This window comes from Canis lupus, chromosome 9 (assembly GCF_048164855.1).
Source record: "Canis lupus baileyi chromosome 9, mCanLup2.hap1, whole genome shotgun sequence".
NCBI lineage: Eukaryota > Metazoa > Chordata > Mammalia > Carnivora > Canidae > Canis > Canis lupus.
Window position 1 is genome coordinate 4,375,270 of NC_132846.1, and position 26,402 is coordinate 4,401,671.

Here is a 26,402-nt window from a genome sequence, read left to right on the forward strand (position 1 = left end):
GAGGCTGCGTCCCTGCTTTGTGTGTGCAGAGGAGGTTATCTGACATCCCCAACATTATCTGCTCCACTGAGTGGCAGCATCAGTCCATGTCAGTTCGGTGTGGAGCTAGAATGTGCCAGCCCCACTGTAAGGCAGAATGTTGTGTTGTTATGATCATCTTGAATGTACAAGATGCCTCCAAGGGAAGTCTGGTTCTAATGAGTAGGGAGTGTGTTAGACCAATTACCCAGTTTTTGTTGAATTTCTCCAAGTCCAGGCATATGGGAGCCAAAGCCAAGAGGTTGACATTTGGGCCTGGGATCCTTTTGACTGAACTATGCCAACGGGGTCTGAAAAGCCAAAACTGCCTTCAGAGCTCTGCTTTGGTTGTGAGCCCCCCGGGCCCTTGTCATTTCAGCAAAACGCATCCACTTAGAAAGGTCAACTCTTCATTAGCCAGACAAATGAGGACAACATATTGACCAGAGATAAAGGAACAAGGAGCCCAGATCTCAGCCTCTGAGAGCCTGGCATTTCCAGTCTTTTAATCACGGCATGCTAGGAAACATATGCTGTCTCAGAGAAGGCAGATCAATGGTGCCTGAGGACCTGGTATCACCATGCTAGAGCTTGGAGATGGAAATGAGATGCAGATTGGGATGTTTTGTGGATAAGGGAATAACAGAGAAGGGAAGAGGAGACAAGAGCTCGCTGATGCTTTTTCAAACCTTCAGCATGTCAGAAATTGGAATCCAAGGTGGAGAAGCACACCTTTGTAGCAAGTTTCCTATCGTGCCCTACAGAATATGGCCTAAGTGCAACCCCACAGCATAGGTACCTGAGATGCCTTTTGAAGTGGTGTGGAGAGATAAGGGTCTATAATCTGTTAGAGTCACCTGTCAGTTATTGCAAAGGGTTGCATAGCTGTGTGACAACCTCTTCCAACAAGTTGACATTTGGGCAGGGGACAAGCTTATCAGTCATTCCAAGTAAGTTTCCCCGTGACTTTGCCTGTATGGTGGGGCTAATTAATCATCACATGCATGGGCCTCAACAGGTTGTGCCGAGAGAATCAAGGTATATTAACTCTAATCGGACCAAAAAAAAAGTCAAATAGCGGCAGATGTAATTTGAGTCCTTAAAAGTCAGCACGCAGAGCTCAGGACTTGCAAATGGCAGTTCAAAAATCAAGTCACCAACCTGTGTGTCCTCCCCACACAGGCTCATTGCATATGGAGGACAGGGCGGGGTGAAGGGATGGACAATGGGCAATGCATAACAGGGGTGTTCCAGGGGAAACAAGCAGGGCTGGAAAAGAGCAAGGTGATCAGAGCGTCATATGGAATTGTTCTGGAGACAATGAATTGTTCCCCAAATCTCACAGAGAAATAAAATCTTTCCCAGACTCAAAAAATGTAATAAAGAGACCTAATTAAAATGCACTTCAAAATCATAGGATCATCAGGAGAGAAATTAAATCTTAAAAGAAAAAGAATGTTTTAAATGCCCAGGCATAAAACAAATGAACCAACACCTTTAATTAGGTAGCAAACAGCACCAGATGCACGTTAGCCTTTCCTCTTATCCCCTCTCAAGGGGGCTCAATCCCTCCAGTAGTACATGGTCACAGCTGCTCTAAGCCCTGAGATGGTCCACCTGCTGGCCAGCCTGCCCCACTGCTTGCTCGCTGGGTGGGCCAGGTGGGGCCCCAGGTGTGACCCTGGCTCTCTCATCTGCCTGGTTTTTGTTGAGCTTCCTATCACAGTGGAACACCGGTAACCAGAACTTCTATTTTGGGAGAGGGACAAGTTTGACTGTCATTCCAAGTAAGTCAAAGAAAATTTTCCATCAGGGTGGTGTTGAGCAAGGCCTGTAAACTCTAGCAAGCATTGTCAAAAGTCTGTTCCTCTATTTCTCTGTTCCCAGGCATAACTTTCTCTGGAACATAGTGGAGAGCCCTTCCCCTCCACTCCAAGAATGATTTATGGCTCTACAGGTCTTTATTCCCCTTCCCTTCTCTCCTCCCTGCCCCTCCTTGAAAATCCCCAGGGGGAGGGAGCAGGCTGTCCCCTCGCTGACCCCTCACTTCTGCACTGACCAGAGACGTGTGGCCCTTTGTGGAGGAAGCCACTGTAGCAGCAAGTTGAGGGACAGCTGTCAATTGAGAGAAAATGGGTCAGAAGGCTAGAAAAGGGAAATGGGACAATTTGGGGAAAAATTCAAATCTGGGGATGAGCAAGACAGCAGAAGTGTCCAGGCTCGTCGCTGAGTTTGGAGCCCAGGGATCGCTGACAGCACCCGAACAGAGAACAAGAATTTCTGTTCTCTCCAAAGGAAAATTTGGCAGAAAAAAACAAAACAGACCTCACATGTCAAAGCCTCTCCTAATTCTAGCCTTTTATCTCAGTTTCTCTCTCAGTTGCTCCAGCAGGGAATGGTACAAAAGAGTCACTGGTGGCTTTGAGGCCATAGAAGCATGGCAGGGAGGAGAAGCACGAGAAATGGGTGGGGGGGCTCCTGTACAGGGTAAAGAGTTTGGACGGATGGTTTTTGTAATGACTTAGAACTCTGTGTGTCTAACTATGGAAGCAACAACTTAATCTTTGGGACAGGAACTAGAGTCACTGTTACACCCAGTAAGTACTTTGCCCTTGGTCAGGAGACCAGCTATTCTTTAATTTCCAGGTCACCTGTGTAAGATTCAGAGCAGGGGGTTTCATGCTGGACCATGCAGGCTCAGGCATGAGAACTTCTATCTGTTCTTTCTCATAACTGGTAGAGATGGGTGTCAGCCAAGTACCTGAGCTTCCTAGGGAACTTCAGTCTTGAATATTTAATTCAAAACCAGAAAATATGATTCACAATTCTGTTTTTGGCCATTGCCATCAGGTGCTAATGTGACATGTGAAGAGAATTCAGACAGAATGACTTCATCCTCACTTTTATCTTGCATGATAATTTTCACTTAGAGTACTGCATATGTTTGGAAGGAATGGTAGAAACATAGGCTACCAAAGAGACAAGCAACCAGGAGAGCCAGAGAGGCAGGCAGGCAGAATGCCAGGCAGTATAATTTTAAAAATTAGTCCAATGTGTGGCTCTCTTTACAGATGGCAAAGGTATTTGGAAAGGTGCTAAGAGCTGATGTTCTGGTGGGGCAGACTTATCAATGGCAAAACAAAACCCTGATTCCAAGGGTGAAAGTTTAAACTTGGAAAACTCAGGGGTTTGGGGTTTTTTGTTTTGTTTCTCTCCAGTAGTTTATCAGTATGGCAGCACATCTGCATTTAGTAAATTATAGATTGGGCAAGGCACAGAATTAACCATTAAAACAGCTATGTCTAGATAGATGAGAGATAGAAAAATGATAGAAATAGAGAGGGGGATACTGGATACACACACACACACACACACGCACAGACTAATGGGAAAAACACAGGGCACATACATTTCTTGCACCTGAAATTAAAAGCTGTGGAAAATTTGAACATGTCCACTTTATAACCAAAGACAACTTCACCAAATGGAAAGAAAAGCATACTGCAAAAGCAAAAATTGAAGGTATAGAACCTTTCCAAGCATGCGTTTTCCAACTGTCTTAACTACTCAGTTACCTAGAGGAATCTCTTTTATTTTTTTCTTCTTTTTGCTACATCAGACCTTACAGGCACCAGTATTGAGGATCTGACTGGCTCAGACCGTTCCACTGCAAGTTGCGTGACAAAGCGCCTCCCAGCTAGGCCTGGTAGAGCGCCTTTAGACATCCAAGGTCTTTCTTCTGCCCTGTCCAGATAAGGTAGGAGAGTCGTAATCTCCTCATTCTGTATCCAGGGAGCTCAGGCAGTGTCGTGGAGTTACAAAGTGAGACCCGAGCAGTGGGATCTGGGGACCCAGTGATGGTCAGGCAGCTCCCGGCCACAGAGCCATAGTAGCCAGAAGCGGTCAGGGAATCATCCCAGGGCAAAACATAACACACTGGGATAGTGCCACGCAGAGCAACTCAGTGTAAGAGTGCTATACCCAGCAGCGGCCAGGAAGAGTGGCTCTAAACCAACTCGGAGTCCCAAATGACTGAAAGCTGTATATGGAAGCCAGCTCTAATGAGTTTGTTTCCAAGCGGTGCTTCCAGAAATTGTTAGTGGTTGGTAGTTGCAATGGGTTTTGAAATTAGAGGACATCACAGCAGAGTAGAATGGTTTGGAACAGGGGAATATGATTAGGATTAATGAGATGAAAGAAAATTCTGGCTAGAGGGCTAGAAGAGCCATGGAAGAAAATATACACTAACCCTTTGGAGTGTTCCTCCAAGTGAAGATTTGCAACATTTATCTAGGCCAAGAAGCAGAGACCAAACACAAGCCAAATTCCATACACAATAGACTTTCCACATTTAAAAGTTTCTGCAATTATTCCAAAGTCCTTGGCTTCTTGGCCAAATATCAGCAGTTCCTCAGAGCAAAGTGGAACAGTCCTTGTTTCCAGGGCCTAGCCACTGGCCCCCCACCCCACCCCACACACACCCATGCCCACATGGTTTTTTGGACAGGAGTCTGATGCTGTAGGAAAACAAGCTGATTTAGGAAAGAGGCTCATCTTTGGCTCAGGAACCGTTTTTGAGAGTCAAGCCCTGTGAGTATAAAATACATTCTGGCCCACTCTAATCCTAGCCCAAGTTTTGTTCCATATTGAGTCAACTTTCTGGTTTAGAAATACTTGACTCCAAAGAAACACAACATGAGATTTCGGGGGCACTAGAAACACCTCTTGAGTGTGATTCGCTCAAGTTGCTGAACGTTGCCTCTGAGAGAGTCTATCACAGCAATTAACGGGTGTGACCCACAGCTTTAAAATAGAGGGTTTTTTTTAATATATATTTTTTATGTCAGTGTCTCTGTGGACCACACTGCCTGCCGTGTGGTGTCTAGACTCCAAAATGGAAAACTTAGTATGTCATCTCTAGCTTAGTGATTTCTCCCAAGCCTGTGACTTAGGGCAGTGTGAGAACTTGGGATGGCAGGGGGTGGGGGACACAGAGGGTGTGAGTTCTAGGTCGTGTCAGGGGAAAGCCAGGCAAATGGGGATGGGCTGGTGAGGTGACACTCATGACAGGTGTCTGCCCCGTTTCTGTGAAGCTGCTGACAACGGTGAGAAGACTGGCAGCAGGGACAAGCTCACTTTTGGGACCAGGACTCGTTTAACAGTCAGGCCCAGTAAGTCTGAGGGAATGTGAGGTATTTATGTCTTTTCCTATTATGTATTCTGGCCTGACTTTTGAGTTGTCCTGTTTTAGATTCCAGATAGACAAACCATGACATATTTTCATGCCCCTTTAAATATCAGTGAGGAAGGGTCTCCATATCCTCCATCCTCTCTCCTACGTAACTGGGGAGAGTTTCATGGCCACCACCGTTCTCATGATACAGTGAGTGGCTGTGGGATGGCTCTCCCAGTCCTCATTCCTGGGCCCCTTCCCTTGGTCATGTGTCTTTCGGGCTTTTATGACAGCAACAAGAGTGTGGCAGAAATGACCCACAGCACCAGCCAGGCCTATACAAGCTCTTCCTGTTGTCCATGGGCTTCAGAGCAGCTGTAGAGGTTCTGAGAGCTTCAAAGCATGGGTCTCTAGCAGAGAGGTTTATGTAAAATGTCGACCTAGGGTGTCACTGTAGGAACAGCTAACAAACTCATCTTTGGGAAAGGGACCCAACTCATCATCAAGCCCTGTAAGTGCTTCTGCTTGGGACGTGGGAGTCTAAATACAGCCCCCATGGGGACATTTCCAAACCTTGCTGATGAGTTTCTGGTACCACCGCCTTCATTGGCACCATCCAACACACACAGGGGGATTTTGAGCTATGTACATGAGGGAGGTGACACAGTCCGTGCCTTGAGGACTCCTGTGTGCTGTGCTTGTGTGATTATATTTGATTATGAGGCCATTGGAAATTCTGGGCTCTGGTGGACAAAAGGCACCACTCTGGGTTGGGGCACGAACATCTGTGGGCTACTTTCTTAGCAGCACCTTTACACCGCTACTGTTTTTTTTTTTTTTTAAGATTTTAGTTATTTATTCATGAGAAGCACAGAGAGAGAGTCAGAGACACAGGCAGAGAGAGAAGCAGGCTCCATGCAGGGAGCCTGATGTGGGACTTGATCCCGGGACTCCAGGACCATGCCCTGGGCCAAAGGCAGGCACCAAACGCTGAGCCATCCAGGGATCCCCAGCAGCACTTTTACAATGAAAATGGCTTTTGTAGGAATTTCGGAAATGGCTGTGCATATAGAGATTTAATTGTTTCTCTTTCTCTGCCTTCATGCCCTCTTCTCTGCCTGATTTCAAGACCTTATACTAGAACAGTGATTCATCATTTGATTTCTGAGCCCCATCACTTATCAAGTCTGACAAGAGGGATCCATTAACATAAAGCCCAGAGAGGAAAAGGACAAAGAGTTCAGTTTCAAGAGTCTGTAGAGTTTAACTTGACAACCCTTTGGCCCTAAGCACCTAGGCAGCACCCCATGATCAGTTAAGGCCTGAGAGGGCCATGGGGCCGATAGTGTTAGCTAAACAGGTGTCTGACCAGCGCCCTACTGCCCTCAGAGTGGCTATAACTGCAGTGTCTGGAAATAGGTAATGGGTCCCCGAGGGCCCACCCAGCTGCACATCTGGGAGGAGATCATGGAGAGAGCTCTGAGTAAGCCAGTGGAGAGTGGAGACCAGATGGAAACTCTAGCAGCAGGTTTCTGTTATGGAGCATCTCACGGTGTGACCACTGGTGGTGCCAGGAAATTCATCTTTGGGACTGGAACGAGGCTTCAGGTCACCCTGGGTAGGTGATGGGAGCCATGAGGTAACTTAACTGTGTGTTGCTTTCAAATAAGGGCTACCATGGAGGGGCGGTCCTGGCTGGACATAGTCCTTCCTCCCTCCTAGAGTTCTCATTGAGGATACCTGCATTCAATCAGAATCTGTGTTCTTTCTCTTTCCATGATGGAACCTTTCCTTCTACCTGTGAAAACAGACTTTTCCCTGCTCCAAGCTTCTTCGGCCTTCACACTCTGTGTTTCCTTTGGAACGTAAGCTTGGGAATTAATTCATCTTCAAGACTTTGTCACTCCAGACAGCAGAATGAAAAGGGTTCTCAAATGGAGACTAGAGAGTCCTATGTGTTCCGATCACTTCTCAGGGGGCATATGTGTAAATGACAAGAACCGGGTTAGATGACCTTCTAATGACTGTTTTAGAGAGGCTGTAAGGAAACTTGCTTAACATCTTACACGCTTAACTTCTGAGAGGAGTCATTGGGTCGGGCCCTCGTTGCAGTAAAAGCAAAACCTTAGGCCTCTGAACACATAGTCAAATGCCAATTCTCTCCCCCAAGGTTCTGCTGTGTTTCATTATTTGCCAATTATGAGATGACTACGTGATAATTAACATGAAATTATATAGATGAGTAGTTTGAGTATTTTGAACCCATAATTAAGACGCAAATTATAGAAGTTCTGGAGCGTGCCACCCAGCAGCACCTCATACATAGTGGTCCCTGAAGACAAACAGTGTGTTTGGGCATGATTTGTTTGTGGCATGGGTTTATACACAGTTCAGGAACTTGTTTGAAAGCTGATGAGATGTCTCAGAGTGCCAATTTGGGGTCTAGATTAGCTGTGCTTAGTGAACTGAGACGTACCCACCCTGACAGCCTAGAAGCATGACACAGTGGCTGGGTTCCTATTGGAAAAGGAGAATAGGACTGTTGTGTGGTGTGGCGTTGGTCGGTGCCTCTCTGCGTCATGCCTGCTACATTAGGACCCTGGCTGCAAGGCTTCCCCAGGAGGTTTTTGTTAAAGGGTGTATCGCTGTGGCAATAATAACTATGGCCTTCACTTTGGAGCAGGTACCAGACTGACTGTAAAGCCAAGTGAGTGAGGGGAGCGGGTCAATCTCAAAAGCTGGTATGAGTGGTGCTGGTCTTCTGTGCAGTTTTGAGACACTGCCACTCCTACCTGTATTGATGTGCCTCATTTCTTTGTGCCTGAGCTGATGGGAAGTCTGTTAGTTAGTGAATTCAGGCAATCCTAAGGACAGGTCATGAAGAAGTAGAAGTTTTCACAGGCTTGTTCATTGGCTCTGGATATGCTAAAGAAATGCTAAAGATAATAGGCAACACCCATATTCTGTGATAAGACCAAGAAAAAGACCTAACAACTCAGAAATCAGGTTTTCCTCAATGAGAACCCCTCCAATCCAAAAGGAGTACAAATAGCTCTCTTACTGTATCTTTTGGGTTTTGTTGTTGTTTTCATTAATATTCTTCACAAGAACTATGGCTCTGAAAGTGGCGTGATGATCCTGGTCCCTAAAATAATCACTCTCTGCCCCCATTGTGACCACCTATGCTAAGTGGCATGTCTCTGCCTGACTTTACAATTGTCCCATGTGTCTCAGGCATGAGCAGGATATCAAAACCCAGTGTTCTGTTCCACCAAAACGGTGGATTAGGATCAAGCTCAGATCTATCCATGCAGCCGGCAGTTACTTTTAGAGGAATGTCCTATAACCCTGCCAAGGAGCTGGGAGCTGAGGCTGCGGGGTGGTGAGGCTTCCACCAAAGGGGAAAGTGGCCTCTCTTGCCCAGTGTCCCCCCAGTCCTTCCCTCCCACTGGTTATTGTAAGGCGCCATATGACTGTGTGAATTATGGAGGCAGCCAAGGACGACTCATCTTTGGAAAAGGCACTCAACTCTCCGTTAAACCAAGTAAGTGTTGGGGGTCTTGGAAACTAAATCAACCAGGACAACCCAGAGTAGGAAGTGAAATTCACCAACCTCTTTCTCTGGTGGTGTTTCTCCACCCTTCACCCTTGAGCCCTCAGAACTGCTCCTGATCTATGCCTTCCCCCCACCCACCCCCCAACTGTCCTCAGCCCAGTTGGGCACTTCCCTCTGCCAGAGGGTGGAAAACTCTTGAGTTTCAGGACATGAAACAAGGTCTTCTCCCCAGGATGGCAGCTCTTGGGAGTGATTGCCCTCCTCACTATGGCAAGTGGGTGACCTTCTCAGCAATGGTCTCATGGACAAGCCATGGTCTGTGTGACTGCTACATGGTTGGCTTTCAGACATTAGAGCCAATGGGGAGCCACGTGAGGGGAACAGCAGAGTGGTTACTGTGAGGGGCTTTTTGTTTAAGGTAAATGCACTGTGGAACTCAGACAACAGGTATAGCCTCAATTTTGGCAAAGGCACCTCGCTGCTGGTCATACCCGGTGAGTTCTTGTGGTTAACTAATTATCCTTTCTGGAAAGAAATCCAGTGGGACCTGTTGAAACACAGCTGAATTTAATTGCTTCATTTAGTGTGCAGTTGTTAACCATGTCGGATGTGTGAGCCAGATATGAACATGCGTTTCCCCAGAGGCTGGATTTGGTTATCAGGTCTATGGGCAGTTTGATAAATTGTATTAATACTGCAAGCAGTGTTTCTCAAAGGTCCACATAACACGTTAAGGCTTTGGGAAAGAGGCAGAGATAAGAGGAGAAAAGCTTTGTGATAGAGACAGATATAAAACAAATGGAAAGGGAGGCGACCAAAGCAGGAGTGTGGAGTTAAGGAAGCGTGTCCTTAACAGATAAGTGCTGGGGATCCAGTTAAGTTTATGTGCCTGTCACCCAGTAGAATAGGAAAATCTGGCAAGTGGACTGAGGACTCCGGTGAAGCTTGGGCAGCAGGATTACAAGCTCCTCATGGCTTTCCTCTTCTGGGAGAATAGTAGAAGGAAACCTTCTCTGGAGACAGGACGGGCCCTGTTCACCCAGGGGACAAGCCTCACCCATTTACCATGGCTGGCTGAGGTGACCTCGTAGGAGGAGCAGAGAATCCCAGAACCTTAGAAAACTCCCCATCTCTGCGGGATTACCTGTGATAAAGCAAGCTGTGAAGCTGTCAGGGACAGAGTAACAAAGATGGATTATAGAAAGCAGTATCAAAGAGGTACGAGCTATCCCCACACTTGCAGAATTCAGCGTTTTGTGGTTTTGCTTTTTGTTGTTATTTTTCTCTTTCCTGTTAGAATTACAGAAACTGGGGGATACTTTCCATGCAGGCATACTATTTGTTTTTTTTTTTTTTAATAAATTTATTTTTTATTGGTGTTCAATTTACCAACATACAGAATAACACCCAGTGCTCATCCCGTCAAGTGCCCCCCTCAGTGCCCGTCACCCACTCACCCCCACCTCCCACCCTCCTCCCCTTCCACCACCCCTAGTTCGTTTCCCAGAGTTAGGAGTCTATGTTCTGTCTCCCTTTCTGATATTTCCCACACATTTCTTCTCCCTTCCCTTATATTCCCTTTCACTATTATTTATATTCCCCAAATGAATGAGAACATATAATGTTGAGTCAATCGGAGAAGGACAAACAGGCATACTATTTGCAGTAAAGCCTGCCGCTTTGCATTTCATAGTATTTCTCGTCAACAACCCTCTGTGCCTGAACCAGGTGTGACACTTAGGTAATGGGGCTGATTTGTTAGCAAAGGGAATTGATACATTTAAATGAGTGGCCCAGGTAAGCCACTCAGCTGAAAGTGGCACATAGGTTAGTCTGATGACTCACTGCCCATGAGTCCCTTCTGCTTTTGAATCTGCCCTTAAAGGTCAAGTCACATCCTTTTTTTTTTTTTTTTTTTTAAGGCACATTCTTTTTGTAGTATCCATGATGGCTTTATCCTTTGAAAGTGGATTTCATTTCTGTTAATAATCAAAAGCCTTTCAGAGCTATGATTTATAAAGAAAGAAGGGACTCAAACTCATTACTGGTACTATTTTGGTTCCAAAATGAGATATGAATATAAAATCATGTCACTGGTGTGTGTGTGTATGTGTGTGTGTGGCTCTTAAACTGGTTCTCACTGGAAGTCCTAAAGGGACTACTTCAAAGGGGTCAACAATCATTTAGAGGTTTAAATCCTGACATGTTTATTAAAATAGCCTCTTAATAAACACACTTAAGATAAACATAACATGAAATTGAGGAAGTTTTCCAAACTCAGACCCCACCAAAGCAGAGAAGACTTTATGTATGAACTGAGATATCATCCCAAGTAAATTCCTTTTAGAAAACCATGAGAACAGTACCTTTCAATGGGGAAGTGCATATGATGTCCTACTAATTGACAGCAAAGCTACTCCAAGAAATGGTAACCTTATGGTGGTTTATGTAGAGCCATATAACACTGTGACTACCTCAGGAAACTACAAATACACCTTTGGAAAAGGCACTAAGCTGAAGGTTTTACCAAGTGAGTATTACAGACAAGACTTCATTTTTAAAGGTGTTGGTGTTAGAGGGTCAAGAAAAGGTAAAATAAGAGAAATACTCAGTATAAGCTGCAGAAGCGAACATTACTGCTACCTGAAGTGGCAATTCTGGGTCTCTCTACTCCGTGGCTCACCACAATGGACTTACCACCATTCTCATTAGAATTGTATTAATCATTAGAAAAATATTTATTAATTAAAGAGCTTGAGAGACCCCTCTAAACACAGTAGGAATTCTTTGTTCCTTATTCTCCTTTTAAAACTGTATTCTTGGGAATCCCTGGGTGGCTCAGTGGCTTAGTGCCTGCCTTTGGCCCAGAGCATGATCCTGGAGTCCTGGGATCAAGTCCCATGTCGGGCTTCTGCATGGAGCCTGCTTCTCCCTCTGCCTGTGTCTCTGCCTCTCTCTCTCTCTCTCTCTCTGTCTCTCATGAATAAATAAATAAAATCTTTTAAAAATAAAATTTAAAAAAATAAAACTGTATTCTCATTCCATACTTTTCACTTGCTTTTCCTACCCTTCTTTTGGGGGAGCTCTCCTGTGTCCAACTCAACATTTCATATTCTGGGCATTCATATTTTGAGAAGCCATTATATCCACTTGTTAGCCTGCCACTTAAGATTCTCTAAAACCTGGGCCATTTCCATTCTCTAAATTTATTCCCAGCTATTCCCTTCCACAAATGTTCTGCTCCAGGCAAACGGGCCACCTACTTCCCCTGAATGCTGACACATGCTCACACCTACACTTCGTGTTCATAAATCAGTCGCCATGGCCCCACCACTATAAACAGACTTGTACACATGAAACAAATTGAGTTTCACAGTGTCTTAGCCAGGACACCCTGCATAGGTGACACCAGACTTAATTTCACAGGGAGAGTTTGAGAAATTATATGCCTTTTTAAAAATTAAAGATGCTTGGGTAAGAGATCCAGCAGGCAAACAACAAAGTAGGAAGAAAGGAGGTGCTTTTGTAATGGATATGGGAGTGAGGGATCCGCCCACGGGAAGATATTCTCTGGAGAAGGAAGGACACTGACTAAATCCAAGTAGGAAATTTATGGACTGCCATATTACCTGTGTGTTTCTTGTTTTCCCTCTGGAATGGCCTGTTCCTGAGTGTTGCTCGTTAAGCCCCTGGTCCTCTAGGCAGCCCAAAATGAGGGAAAGGAGGATACCATGCTGTACACTGAGCAGTGGTGCCCATGGAGTTCCTTCTTAGATTTTCCTTCAAGTTACCCTCAAAATTAAGAGAGATCTCAAAGGATCATCTAGAAAGAATAGGAGAAGCTACCTAGGAGAAATAGCTCAATAATAGGAGAAAGAGTTCAAAGTAATCCTCAAGATATGTGACCTGGGGAAAGGGACAGAAAGAATTGAAAAGTCTACCCTAGGACAAAGAGGAGAAGTGTCCTTGTCCTAGTGACCATCTAAGCAGGGAGTGAAAAGGTCTGCGGTTGGAGTTGGTGAATTCAGGGCTGGCCAGTGCCTGCTCCTGTCTCTAGTTCTTTGGAATGAGAAAAGGTGGAAATATCCTTTTGATGTTCCACAGGCTGGACCTTGGTCAGAGGTGTCTGGCTCCAGCACCCTGAGGGGTGGACCAACATGCTTACCCCTCCTGCAGCTGCCTTGCTCTCTCCCACGGTCGATGACAAAATCTCTGACTCCTTTGGCTTGGTGCCATGGACATGAGCTGTTCCTATTTTATCTGAATGAGGAGTATGATCTTCAGAAACCCTGGTGAATTATTAGCTAAAACACCGGAGGATATGCTAGGATTCTGGCAGTCAGCATTCTGGGCTTGTGCAGGAAAACTCCCTCTTTAGAATATTTAGAAAGAATATCCTTCATTTAGCCAATGTGGAAACAGTCCTGAAATCCAAGCTGGCACTAGGATTCTGTGCCAGGTTATTACTCTGACAATTACTTAATATTCTCTGTGCTCATGGTATCGCTCCTTCCAGAAGATCTTTAGGGAAAACTTAGTTCAGTTTCTAGGAGGTTTTTGCTGAGCTGAAGATCACTGTGTGAATAATAATGCAGGCAACAGGCTCACATTTGGAGGGGGAACAAGGTTAATGGTCAAACCCAGTAAGTATCTCTGCTGAATCCGTAATGAATGCTCTAATTTCTAAAGGAAGCCATAGCAGTAAGCTTCATATGAGGGCTGTTTTCTCCACCCAATTTTATTTTTTCTGTTAATTCTAATTGTGAATCCTAATGGTTATACAGTGTATACACATGCCATAGGTACCTGTGAAAATAGGCACATGTGTGATGGCCAAACATAGGGAAAAATGGGCTAGAGAATAACAGATTCCTTGTCCTTTCTGTCTTAACCATTGGACTAGACAGTTCTGACTGTGATGAATGCAGGGATGGCTGGGCATTGGAGTGGGAGGATCCTTCCCCAGTGGCTTCTCCAGGATCGCAGCACTCCTTGCCGGTCAGGGGGCAGCTCGGTCTAAAGATGGAGGGATGAACTATTTTATCTGAGAAGAGCTTTTCCATCCCGACCATGCTATGAATTGACCACAATAATAAATAGTCTCCTCCCCTGCCTCTTTGGCCAGGGTCCCAGCTGGAGGAGCACGCGGGCTGGATTTGGGGATTGAGAGGGATTTCCTGATACACATTGGCCTGGTCGGTTTCTGTAAAGCTTCCTATGACTGTGTAATATTGGCAACAACCGTAAGCTGATTTGGGGATTGGGAACAAGGCTGGCAGTAAATCCAAGTGAGTCTTCAAATTAACTCTCTCAAACCTGTCTCTGCAGTTTGAAATATCTCAGAACTGTCTCCCTTTTAAGCCCTAATGTTTAAATTGTGCAGTTGCGGGTCACGTTTTTCTCCTGTCCGCCCAAGCTGAGCCCCTGCTTACCCTTCAATCAAAATAACTTGGTAGAGGGATCCAGAAATGCATGGTAGGAAGGCAGTTAGAGTATTCGATTATTTTCATATAGAGCACAGGAGGACCCATTCCAAGAAAGAGGCTTTAGGGATTGAAAGTTGGAGAAGGTGACAATATGCATCTTGTAGCACAGCCCCCTCCGTTCACACTGCGCCAACCTCACGTGGGCCATTGTAAATACTGTTTCCCCCTGGCCAAACATAAGTCAGGCACTGCCAGGAACTCCCAGGACTCTGGGCCATCCCTGTGGCCACCCTGGAGAAAGCCTCCCCACCATGGACAATCCAGAATGACTCAGACTTGCCATATAATTACTGCATTTCTGAGTCCTCTTTGGCTTATAGGCTTAGAGAGGATTTGCTAGTAGTAACAGGAGAGGATTTGATTTCACCCTAATTCTGGCCTCCCCCGAGAAGTTCTTCTCTCCCAGAATCTTCAGGAGCATCTTAGAGACCACCTACCCTGTTTGGAATCATGCTTCACACAATCAGCCTCTGTTCCCAGCAGCGTTTGCTGTGGCTTTGGCTGGGGCTAGCTCCCAGGGCAGTTGTAGGCTCGGCAAAGCTCGGGGAGAAGTAGAGGAGTTGACAGTGGAGCCAAGGAGCTTCGGGAAAGGCATCTTTGATATAGGTGTTAATGAATTTCTAAATGAGCTTCTGTGTGTTAACCTGATAAGACTCTCCAGGGAGAAGGTCACCTTACCTTTGCAGCTCTAAATGTAGGACACGCGTTGCAAGAAAAAAAATGGGAAATGTCAATTGCAGCGCCCAGATGAAGAGACAGCGTGTAAATACCGAATCGGTTCTAATGTTCAGTTGATGAAATGTGAGCCTTCCAGGAGAACAGGCTCAGGGTACATTTATTAGGGTCAGTGAGCTAACTGTTTTGTCAATGTTACTGGCATACACACTTCAAAGGAAAACCTAAAATAGAAAAGATGGCTAATAGCATAATGCTTAAGAACATGAGTTTTAGAATTGAACTGCAGAGCATACTGAACTCTGCCATTTACTGGATGTGTGACCTTGGGCAGGTTACCTAATCTCTTCACGCCTCATTGTTCTCATCTGTAAAATGGGGACAATAATACTACCTAATTCACTGTATTGTTATGAGATTAAAAGAGTTAGTACCTATAAAGGGCTTTGCCTAGTGGCTGGCACATAGTAAGTCTTCAGTAAATATCAGTTATTAGGACTAAATCAGGTTGTTGGGGGTAGGGGGAAGGAAGAGGGAATAATTCTATCCTTCTAAAGTTTTTGTAAAGTGCAGCACTAGAGTGTGGCTCTAGTGACATAGGAAAACTCATCTTTGGGCAGGGGACCACTTTACGAGTCAAACCAGGTAGGTCTGGATGTTCCCGGCTGAGGCACAGCTGCCCACTACATTCGTGTCTTGTCTAATTTTCTCTGCCTTCTCAACTTCTAACCGAGGACTTTCACTGTTCAGTTTTATTTTCTTTTTGTAATACTTAGTAGGATGTGTGGAAAACCTAGCCAATAGGGTCTTCCCCAGCCCATTCAGTTTCAGCTAGAGGCAAAAAGTGGGGCAAGCCTGAAGGTGAACTGGATCTGGGAATTCTAGGCTAAGACTGAGAGAATGTAAGTCTGGCTAACTTGGAGAAATAAAAACATCCAATGTGGGAGGTTCATGAAAACTAAAAATGATTTTCCTAATAGTGTACTAGAGTAGAAACCACCCCTGTGGTTTCTAGAATTCTCTAAGAACTGTCATTCAAGGAGAAAACTGTCTTTCAAGCATGGAAATGGCAAGTTTTTGTTTGGTAAAAGAAAGAAATAAAGAAAAAATAGGGGAGGACAGAAGAGAAACTGTTGGTGACTTGGATCTTTTCTTTTTAATTTATTCTTTTGGTCAAGAAACATGGAAGACCGTATTTTCCATAAGATGGCTTTTAAAAACCTTTTTAAAATTCCTACTGTCACCAAGTAGGAGTCAAATATGTATAGCATACCTCTGGTGAGCTGTATAGAGGAAGAAAAGGAAGGAAATTTAGCAGAGTTGAGAGTGTTTTTGTACTAGGCAGAAAAGCCGTGCCAATCTCTGGGACAAACAAGCTTGGAACAAGGCTTTTCTTTGGGCCTGGAACAAGACTCACCATTATTCCCCATAAGTCCTTTACTACTTGAGAGAAAGCCCTTAATCTATAATGACCAGCTCTCACATCCCAGACACCTAATGAATTTCTAAATGAGCTTCCGTGTGTTAACCTGATAAGACTCTCCAGGGAGAGGGTCACCCTTACTTTCCTGGCTCTAAATGTAAGACATGTTTTGTAAGAAAAATGGGAAATGTCAATTGCTGTGCCAAAACAAAGAGGATGGGTATAAAAACTGGACCAGTTTTAGTGTTAAGTTTATAAAATGTAAGCCTTTCAGAAGGGTTTCAAGGCACACTTATTAGTTTGCGTCTACACAGCACAATTGTCCAGTTAATTTGATTAATGTCAGTAGCTGATCCAGATATTTAGGCACTTCCTGGAGAAACCTTCTTGGTGCTCAAAATTGCCTCAATTGACTGTCACATTACCTAAATAATTGCCAGATCTGTTTTACTTTGTGCTGTATAGACTCAGCCTAATAAAAACAAATGCTGTTGTGTGTTTTTCCCCAGTCTGTCTCCTCTCGGCGCGGAAAGTTTCCTTCTAGTCACACAAAGAAAAGATACCCAGCAAGCCATTTGACTTATGGCTGCTGCTATTTTGCATTTATATGACTCCTTTCCTTGGAAGAGATTAAGACACTTCATACGACTTATTAGCTAAACAGATTGACAGCCTAATTAGAAAGAGAGAAGCCGCTTCTGAGTATCTTTTTGTGGCTGCCATTCCTGCCCCCACGTGTAGAACCTTCAGTCAGATTACTCTGGGATACAGGAATAAGAAAGGGAGATGATCATGGGTAGCGTGGGCCTTCTCAGCTGCACGTGAGAGATTGTTTGAGGAGGCAGAACAGCACTAAATAGGTCAGGGCAACTGACAGAGCCGGGGACATTTCTTCCCCCTAGAACTCACTCATGTGTTCCCACAAAGCAGAGCATGACACCTTTTGACATCAGCTGGTGGTGTCTATCTACTCCTTCTCACTTTTCTCTTTGGACCCTACAACTCCAGGTCTGTTCCTTCCACCTCTGACTCTCTCTCCTTTGATTCCTGGCCACCTTCCCCCCCACAGCACGAACCCCAACACACGCTGCTGCCCGCCTCTTTAGCCTGTCAGTTGTGTTGCTGAGGAGTTTCTTAGCTCCTTGAGTGATCCTCAGATGGCTCCGGTGCCTGAGGGAATCTCTCCTGCTGACGGGCCCCAGCAGAGTACCCCCCACCCAGAGGGGGAGGCAGCCGCCATGGGCTACCCAATGCCCACGTGAAGGCTGGAGCTGGGGGCCCTGCATGAGGAAGAACCTTGGGAGGAAGGTCCGCATGGAGTAAGGAACACCATGGTTTTCGTGACTCATGAGTCTGAATCCTCTCCTGTCTGGGACACCGTAGCTTCCAGCTTGGGATCTGAGACACGTGTCTCTGAAGCAGTGGCAGACTCTTTGTAGTCGAGTCAGCCACTGTGGACAGACAGGCTTGGCGAGGGTGCTGCATTTTGGGTCCGCCTCAAAGTGATTGTCACACCACGTAAGTGTCTTTTCTCATCTCTGTGCACTAGGATGTCTGTAAATCATGCTGAGGAGTTCTGTTTCATCCCCCACGTCTCAGGGAGTCATTGAGCATATAGTTTCTGGATCTAGCCACACTGCCAGTTTGACCATTAAGATGGTCAAATTCAATTTAAAAAATAACTTTGATTTCATTTAGTGCCACCGACAGCAAAGGGAAATTAGCATGTCATGGGAAGCTAATCGATGCTCAGTTCACTGCCGAGGAAGGGAGGGACTGGCATTTCTTTCTTATGGCCCACCCTCTCCAGCACTGAGGCCTCCGAATTCAGCTGACCTTTTCCATGCCTCTCCATTCTGGCAGATTAAGTGGTCGTGTTTGCTAACTTTCTTGTGGGAAAACACACGAGACAGATATATTCTCCTTCAGTTTTTACTAAGAAAGCTTTTTGTTAGCAATTTTGACAATAAACTTCAGCTAACATATTCTCTCCTGTTCCTGTTAGTGATATCTTGGCTCGAACAGGCTCATTTTCCCACATTATTCAAAATGCGTTTCTCTGGTGTAGCCCACTGCACTACTACCCACCTTATATCTTCTCAGCACCCATCTAATAAGATAAACAGGGTCACACATCATCAGACATACTTCACAGATGGAAAAGCTGGAGCACAGACAAGTTAAATAATTTAAGCCAAAGCAAAAAAAAAAAAAAAAAAACTCAGAACTGAGATTAGAACTTGAAATTCCCTGTTTTCGTCGGGTGAGTTATTTTGAGCTGTCATCTTTGTGATTGAAAACAATGTATCTCCAAAGTTTTGCCATTGGTAGTTATTTGGTGCTGGTGCTTACAGGGCTCAGGGAGTTTTTGTAGACCTCAGAATCACAGTGTTCAGCAACAATGACAGACTCTTCTTTGGGGCTGGAACCAGATTACAAGTGTTTCCAAGTAAGTGCTGGAAACCTAAACAGAGATTTTGAAAAGGTGTTTTCTGTAAACAGCCAACTGGCTTTGATACATTCCCACTGTACTGCAGGCCACCCGCCTGAGCACTGGGTGGGGCCTTCCATGCCTCTCCCTGCCTAGACCCGTGTCCCCTCGGGACTCTGTCTCACAGGTAGAACTCTCTGTAAACCTAATCAGCTTGATCTATCTGCAAATACCACGGTTCAGACTAGAATCTTATCAGCAGTAGAAAGAAGACACCAGAGAATCAGATGCATTATGATGCATTATGACTCCAAACAAATTATCTGTTTCTCTCTTTGGCATTTTTATTTAAAATATCAGGGAAGGTGAAGCAAGTTCAACTTCACCAACCTGAAAACTTTATGAATTATGCCCCTTTTATATGCAGAGAGACCTAGATTGACTTTGGATGTTTAGTCATTCAATTTCATCATCTGTGTGTGGAATCTGTAATGGGCAAGGGAATCAAATATAATTAAATGAGCAAATAATCTTCAGTAGTCAATATTCCTACATTGTTTTATGTGCTTTGCTCTGGACTTTTTATCTGGGATTTATCTCTAATAGGCTCCCCAGAAGGACAGTGAAGGTTTTTGTTAAGGTTTTTGTGACTGTGTGGATAGCAACAATCGGTTGATCTGGGGCTCTGGGACCAAGCTAATTATAAAGCCAGGTAAGTCTCAGAGATGCGCCTGTAAGGGAGAGGAGACACGAGTTGAATAATACACGAAACATAGCATGCAAATTATATTTTTAAGAACAACCCGGCTTGCTGGAGACAATGCACTCAACCCAAATGGGGTTTTCGTTCCCTGTGAGAGGCAATGTCAGCCACCAACTCTCTTTAAACTCTCTCTTGTTTGGTCTAGTTGCTTCCAGAATGAATAATACTTAACTAGCCCTCCAAGAGAGCAGAGCTGGGTTGTTAGGGAGTATCTAATTCCCTCGGATACCGTTAGAATGCTTTCCCAAGGACAGAACCAGCCTTATTCCGCTGGAAGTGCAGATTCAGAGAAAAAAGAATGGTCCACAGTCAAAGACCAGCAGGTGAAAGTAGTGTGCCTGCAGCTGCCCCCAGTCCTGGCCTCTGGCTGCTGTCCTGTGTGGAGAGCAAATGTCTGCAAAGTTTCGAGTCACTTGCTGGTGCATCACCTCGGTTCTGGACCTTAGTGCAAGTCCCATAAGGACATAACTTAAAAGACAGTAGCAGAGCAGGGCAAGGAAATATGGAGGCTGAAGGGATGCCTGGCAAGTTGGCTTTTGCAATGGTGGGACAAAGGGGTACTGAGCCTGAAAGACTAAATTCATCCTCACCCCATTCTCCCACCACACCCCCTCCTGTGGGTTATTGTAAGGCTCTGAAAGGCTGTGAACTCTGGGAGTGCTACAAATAAGCTCATCTTTGGGACTGGAACTGTGCTTTCGGTGAAGCCAAGTACGTGAGTAATGGGGTTCTGTGTCCTGGACAAGCAGGAAGTAACAGACACTCTGATGAAAAGGAGGGCTGAGGTGTGACCTAGTACCCTCACAGTCATCCCTTTCCTGCCAGGATATGGCAGATAGAGGGAATGATGAGATAAATCCCAGGAGGGAAACTTCTGTGACAATGTCGAGCCCCTGGATGCTGCAGGCTCTCTGCTCTGTGAACTCTATTTCCAGGCCACATGTCAGGTCTGTTCCTACCTTTACCGCATAGATACAGCCTCTGCTAAGCTGTTTGTACAATTATCTGCCAGCTCTTCTACCAGCTGTATCTTCTTTGTTTCTTTTTCTTCCCAAAGAGACTGCAGAACTACAGCTGGGGAGATTGCTGACAAGTCAGGCAGAACTGATCCGGAGTGGGGGAGGCCAAGGAGGAGGCTTAGGGTAGGTTAGCTCTTAAAACTGGGACCCTTGTAATACCTTCCCTATATTTCCCACATTTGTCTCCCCTTTCATTTTCTCTAGAATAAGTCCTCTTGGTTTGTTCTTACACCCACTGCTTCCAGGCTGAGAGTTCAAACATCAGTTTTGAATTCTTTCTCTTCAAATCTGAAGAATCAGGAAGAGACAGTCATGTTGGAGATGAGTTCAAGTCTCCTTCTCTCTCCAAGTTTACAGTTCTGTAACTCAATCTCCACTTTAACCAAGACCTGTACCCCTGTCTTAGATGCTCCCTCTCTCTCTTTTCTTTGATACCTGATGTATATTACCATCCAGCCAATGCTTTGTGATAAAGGGGCTCTCGTGTGCTCTTATCCTTGCCTTTAGGATACAGCCTTCCTTATAACAAAAGATGTTCACCTCTTCCATTTATTTCAGGACTGGACTTTCTAAAAGTGTAGGAGACTCCTTGCCCTTGTCTGTCTAAAATATCATGAGTTCATGATGAAACTTCTTTGAGAAATGATAGGACTACTTGCCTTTTATTACTCTTCCTTGGTGAAATATTTTCTTTTGCTACCATATAGACAGTATTGCATGTTAAGAAAGCTTTAAAATAACTTGACCAGTGAGTAGGGCACAAGAGTGTGGAGTTCAGGGGGAGTCCAAATGTGAGTTCAGATGGCTCTGTTGCTGGGAAACATCTCTATGGAATAAGATTGACTCATCCCTTCAGACCTGTGTGTCTAAGGCTGAACTTATACATGCGAGAACAGGATTTAACAAATTATTTGACTCAGCTTTGGCAGATTTAAGCCTGGAAATGCAAAAAAGGTCTGAGAAGTTCATAAGTTTGGTCTTTTAAAATAAAAGTGTTTTGCTTTATGTAGCAGAACCAATTTTTTTCTTCCTATCCTAAAAGGCCAATTTCCAAAGACACAGAAAAGAAAGAAATCACAGGGAGTCCAAAACCTCCTCCCCACCGTGTGTTGTGGGGTTTTACTAGGGATTTCAGTAAAGGCAGGAAATGCTGTGGCAATAACAACGCCAGAATCTTCTTTGGAACAGGAACGCAGCTGGTGGTAAAGCCCAGTAAGTGGCCATGTTCTATTTATATTTGACCAAACAAATAAATCCTGTGAAGTTAGTGAAGGTTTAATTTAATATGTAGACAAATGTACCATTTGAAAAATGACTTTTGCAAATGCATGAAACATTCATGATTATTGAGACTAGAGCAAGAATGATAAATAGATGCAAAGTGAGACCACCCCAAATTGCCTTTAATGTGGTAGCTTAGCTCTCCTACTTCTGAAGAGATACTGGGGCTATGAGTTATTTACAGCCATGATACCTCTTATACTATATTATGCAAGGATTTGTGTGTTTACTGTGACTTTGCCCACCAAACTTGTCTTTCTTTCTTTTTTTTTTTTTTTTAATTTTTATTTATTTATGATAGTCATACACAGAGAGAGAGAGAGAGAGAGGCAGAGACACAGGCAGAGGGAGAAGCAGGCTCCATGCACCGGGAGCCCGACGTGGGATTCGATCCTGGGTCTCCAGGATCGTGCCCTGGGCCAAAGGCAGGCGCTAAACTGCTGCGCCACCCAGGGATCCCTTTGTCTTTCTTTCTATTAAAAATGAGAATCTATCTCATTTTAAATGCCACTAATATGTATAGCATAACTTCTTTGTCTCTCATGCCTGCCTATGTATTTATTCTAATAGATCCAATACAAAACCCGCACATTTTCCCATTTTGACAAATGTCCACATCTAATCCTATACATGTCAGATTTTGCTAAAAACATAGCTTTACTATTCAAATGCAATGGGGGATAAAAACAATTCAGAGATGAATTGACGAGCCCAGATGGCTTTATAAACACCTGAGAGGAAATTCAGAGTAAAATAAAATGGCAAGTGCAATGACAAGGTTTTTGTTTAATGATCAGTTCCTCCATTGGGAGTAAGAACTTCTAAACCTGCCCCAACTGGAAAGGAGGGAAATAAGGAATTCAGGAGGCCAGCGTTCCTGGAGCTGTCAGTTCCTCCATAGTGCCATTTTGGGGGCAACATGGCCCATCCAAAGCTCAGTGGAAACGTTAATATTAAGAGGCATGTGTTGTCAAGTTGGCTAACTGAGTTATTAAACCCAACAACGGGTTATAATCCAGACTATGAAATTACCAACCCAAGGAGCTTTAAAGTAGAGTAGCCTATTTCTGAATGATTTAGCTGTGGGAAATGCCAAAAGACAGCAAACAAGCTAGATCATGCCATAAGTTTGCTTAAATCTGGTAAACATGACCAACCCATGTTAATTGTTTTAATGATTGATAGACAAGGGGTCAGATAGACCATGAGGAGACAGTAGGACTCGGTTCTTTATAAGTCAAACAAGGAGCCTGTAAGGGCTGGTGGTAACAGCATCAGGTGTCCATCTCTTAGTGGTGAGAGACCATATCCATTGACTGGGAAAGGAGAACATTTCTCAAAAGACTAGGATCCCTCTGGGTCAAAATGAATGATCTTTACTACCCCCAGCTGGCTCAGGGCTATCGTTAGTGCAGCAAACGTGTGCTTGGCCTAGGGTGAGGTGAGGGCTCTGTAATGCAAGTTCTATCTCAGGTGGAAATTCAGATGTGTGGGCTGATGTGGCCCTTACCTGCCCCCAAATTTCTTTGGGCTCTGAAGGGTGAATATCTCTAGCCCAATGGCAGTTGGCCACACGTTTTTTGACTTCTGTAATAGAATTGTGTTTGATATCACAAAGGAGTTTGCTGAATTTTTGCTTTTATAATTTGTCCTCGCTGTTAAATGGGGTCATGCAATTTCTTCTATGCAATAAGCAGAATAAAATTCAAGCAAAATAACCAGGAGACACAGAGAAAGATGGCTGAAGAGATAATGAGGTCTGTTTATTATAGTAGGAGGAGACAGTGTGGGGATCTGTTAGGTCCCTGGAAGATGAAATATCTGTGTAGGGATGTATAACTTTCCTGAAAAGAGTCACCAAGAGTTTTTGTTATGGCCCCAATCATAGTGTGTACAAAGTTCGGAAAAAATCATCTTTGGAAAGGGGACTCAACTTCATGTTCTCCCCAGTAAGTGCTGTTCTTGTGATTTTCTGGTATTAACTCCCACTGAATTCAAAGTGGTTTTGGTGTCAGGCATGAAAAGTTTCTTAGGCTTGAAGACGTGTGGGCAGCATCTAGGTCCTTGGCCCTTCCACTCTCATGGAGGCCTGCACCTTGGCCCTTCCACAGCCTAGCCAAATACCAATTATTTCCCCTCCAGAGCTGGGAAAGTTGCTGCCAGTGTTCTGTTGCTTACATATCAATGATCTTTTTCATTGTTTGTATATTATCAAGAGTACAAAATTGTGAACTTTTGCCCAGAGTCTATTTTCAAGCCTCCCCCCTCTCCGGGCTTGTCCCTAGCAGACTTTGAACACATTGTTAAACTCAGTGTGAGTTCTAGCTCCAACTAAAGTGGTTTTGGAAGTAACTGCAGCCTAGACCCTCTCCTTCCACTCTTCATGAGAGACTCGCTTTTTCCTGTTGGGCCTCTGCTAAGATTCCTGGCTCTGATGCTCCATGCCTTCTCATTTCCCATGTTCCAGGGATGGGTGGGAGATAACTTTTTAAAGGCCTACTTAAATGTCAGAAGCAACAAAGGTGGTGTGTTGGCCAAGAGCAACAACTTAGGTTGGGCTTTCTCGCTCTGTGCCATTTTCCAAATCCTTTTCTTCATGTAGGAAAAGTAGCCACCCCTTTTCATTTCTAGCACAGCAAAAAGTTCATCATGAGACCAGAGACAGGAGTTTCCTTTGAAACATTTTTCATAGGCTAACAATAAACTGGAAGTTTGCAGGTTTCAAAAATTCATTCTTGGGCCACAACTTCATGGCCCAAGCTCTTGTATACAGTCATGTATGGAAGCTCTTGTAGACAGTCAAAGCCAGAGGCATCTTAATCATACCACATTTTGTAGAGGGTCAAGGAGAAGGAGGCAAAGACATGCTAAGGAAAACAAAAACTATTGTTAAAGGGAAGATTTTGATCTTGGAAAAAGATTAACAAGAGGAAACATCCAGAAAAACTTGAGCCAGGCATTCAGACTTTTGTGGGGGCAATCGCTGTGCGAATTCAGGAAAGACTTTCTGTGATTGCAGGTAAGTATCCGGCGGCCATTCCTAACTTTGATCAGCATGGCTTCTTCCTTTAATGACTTTTAAGGTCATTAAGGTCCCTAGGAATGCTTTTGCCCCCCCCCCCCCGAAAAAAAAGGTCTGTTAAGAGCTGGGAAGTTAGTTCTGAGCAGGAAGATGAGCAGGTACACTAGCATGATTCACAAGCCCACCAGACAATCACAGGCAAACACATGTACATCAGCCCAGCCTCGGCACCTCCAGCTTGCTCTGACCACATGTCTTGGCCCAGTTCCCTCTACTGATCCCAGGAAACCAAACTTGAGGACAGAAAACCAGAGAGTCCTTGGCCTGTGGTACACAGGGAGGCTCATCTGAGATCCAGGAGCTATTTAAAATATTTAATGTTTATTAATTTTCATTTGTCTAAGTAACGCACGAAATTTCTCATTGTAAAAACAATTCAAATTACAGTTAAAGCCAATATTCACCTTGACCTAGTTCCTTCAATAGGAGTTTTCTCCCCAGAAAGGACCACTGGGACTGGTGTGGTATGTTATGATGAGTTTCTATTTGGAGTTTGTTGACCTGGAGTCTCCGGTCTTCAAGGCAAGAGGCTGGAGATACCAAGAAGTCAGACTGCAGTTAGCAGATTTCAATTAGATAAGGCACAGATGCTTGAATGCAAAAGCTGTTGGCAAAAGAGAGCCACCTTCCCAGGGGCTCTTCAAGAATGGATAGGTCTTTGGTCAGAGAACACCTTGGTTGAAGACAGAAGGATGGGCAAGATGGCCTCTGAATTCCAGCCAGGTCTCGCCTGGTGAAGGATGGTTCATCCCATGGCCAGCCTCTGTCATGGCTCTTCTGCCTGTCATCTGATTACCATTACAGTCTGAGCTTTGGTCAGCATTGCTCCTGTGCTGTGAGTAGTTTGATTTCCTCAGCATCTAGAGAGTTTTTGCAAAGAAAGGAAACTCTGTGTGTACTCTGGGGTTGGTAGCCAGCTCACATTCGGGAAGGGCACCAAACTCCTGGTCACACCAAGTAAGTTCTTTTTTCTGGCTAATTATTCTTCCCAAGAAGCCTGTCTTACATCATGCAGAAGCTGTCAAAACACAGGTGGTGTTTTCTTTGCTTGGTTTGTGTTGGGTGGTTCATGATACCAGTTGGAAAACAAGGTTATTAAAGCATAGATTCCCTAGGGTTTTATGCTTGACTTTTGCTATCCATGGAGTCTCTCCCTGAGAAAATATGTGAGCCGCAAGGAGGAGGGTCCAGGGAAAGTAGGGAGGAAGAAGGCAGGAATTGGATGAAAATAGACAAAGGCCTGCAGGAATAACAAACAAGATGGGATCCCAGGAGACCAGCAGTAGCTACTTTGAGTGAATTTCCCAGGAGGTACTCCTGCCAAGGCCCATTCTTTCAAGGAAAATTATGGCAAGTACAATCGGGCTGCGAAGTTGCTAGTTATTAGTATTCATCCCACGTTCTAACCTAATTACAAGGAGATTGTTTTGGCCATGGGCAGTCATTTCAGGTTTTGTTTTCCTGCTTGCCTCCTCCACCTCCACCTGTCTTCCTA

At 44.6% G+C, this 26,402-nt stretch overlaps 1 gene segment (V, D, J or C); it reads left to right on the forward strand.

Annotated features, from left to right (window-relative positions):
- Positions 1-13,247: 13,247 nt before the first annotated feature.
- LOC140639636 (T-cell receptor alpha chain constant-like) overlaps positions 13,248-26,402 on the forward strand; it is a 50,579-nt gene continuing 37,424 nt past the window's right edge. Inside the window, 1 exon segment of the C gene segment in view lies at positions 13,248-13,390. Coding sequence covers positions 13,378-13,390 — 13 coding nt within the window.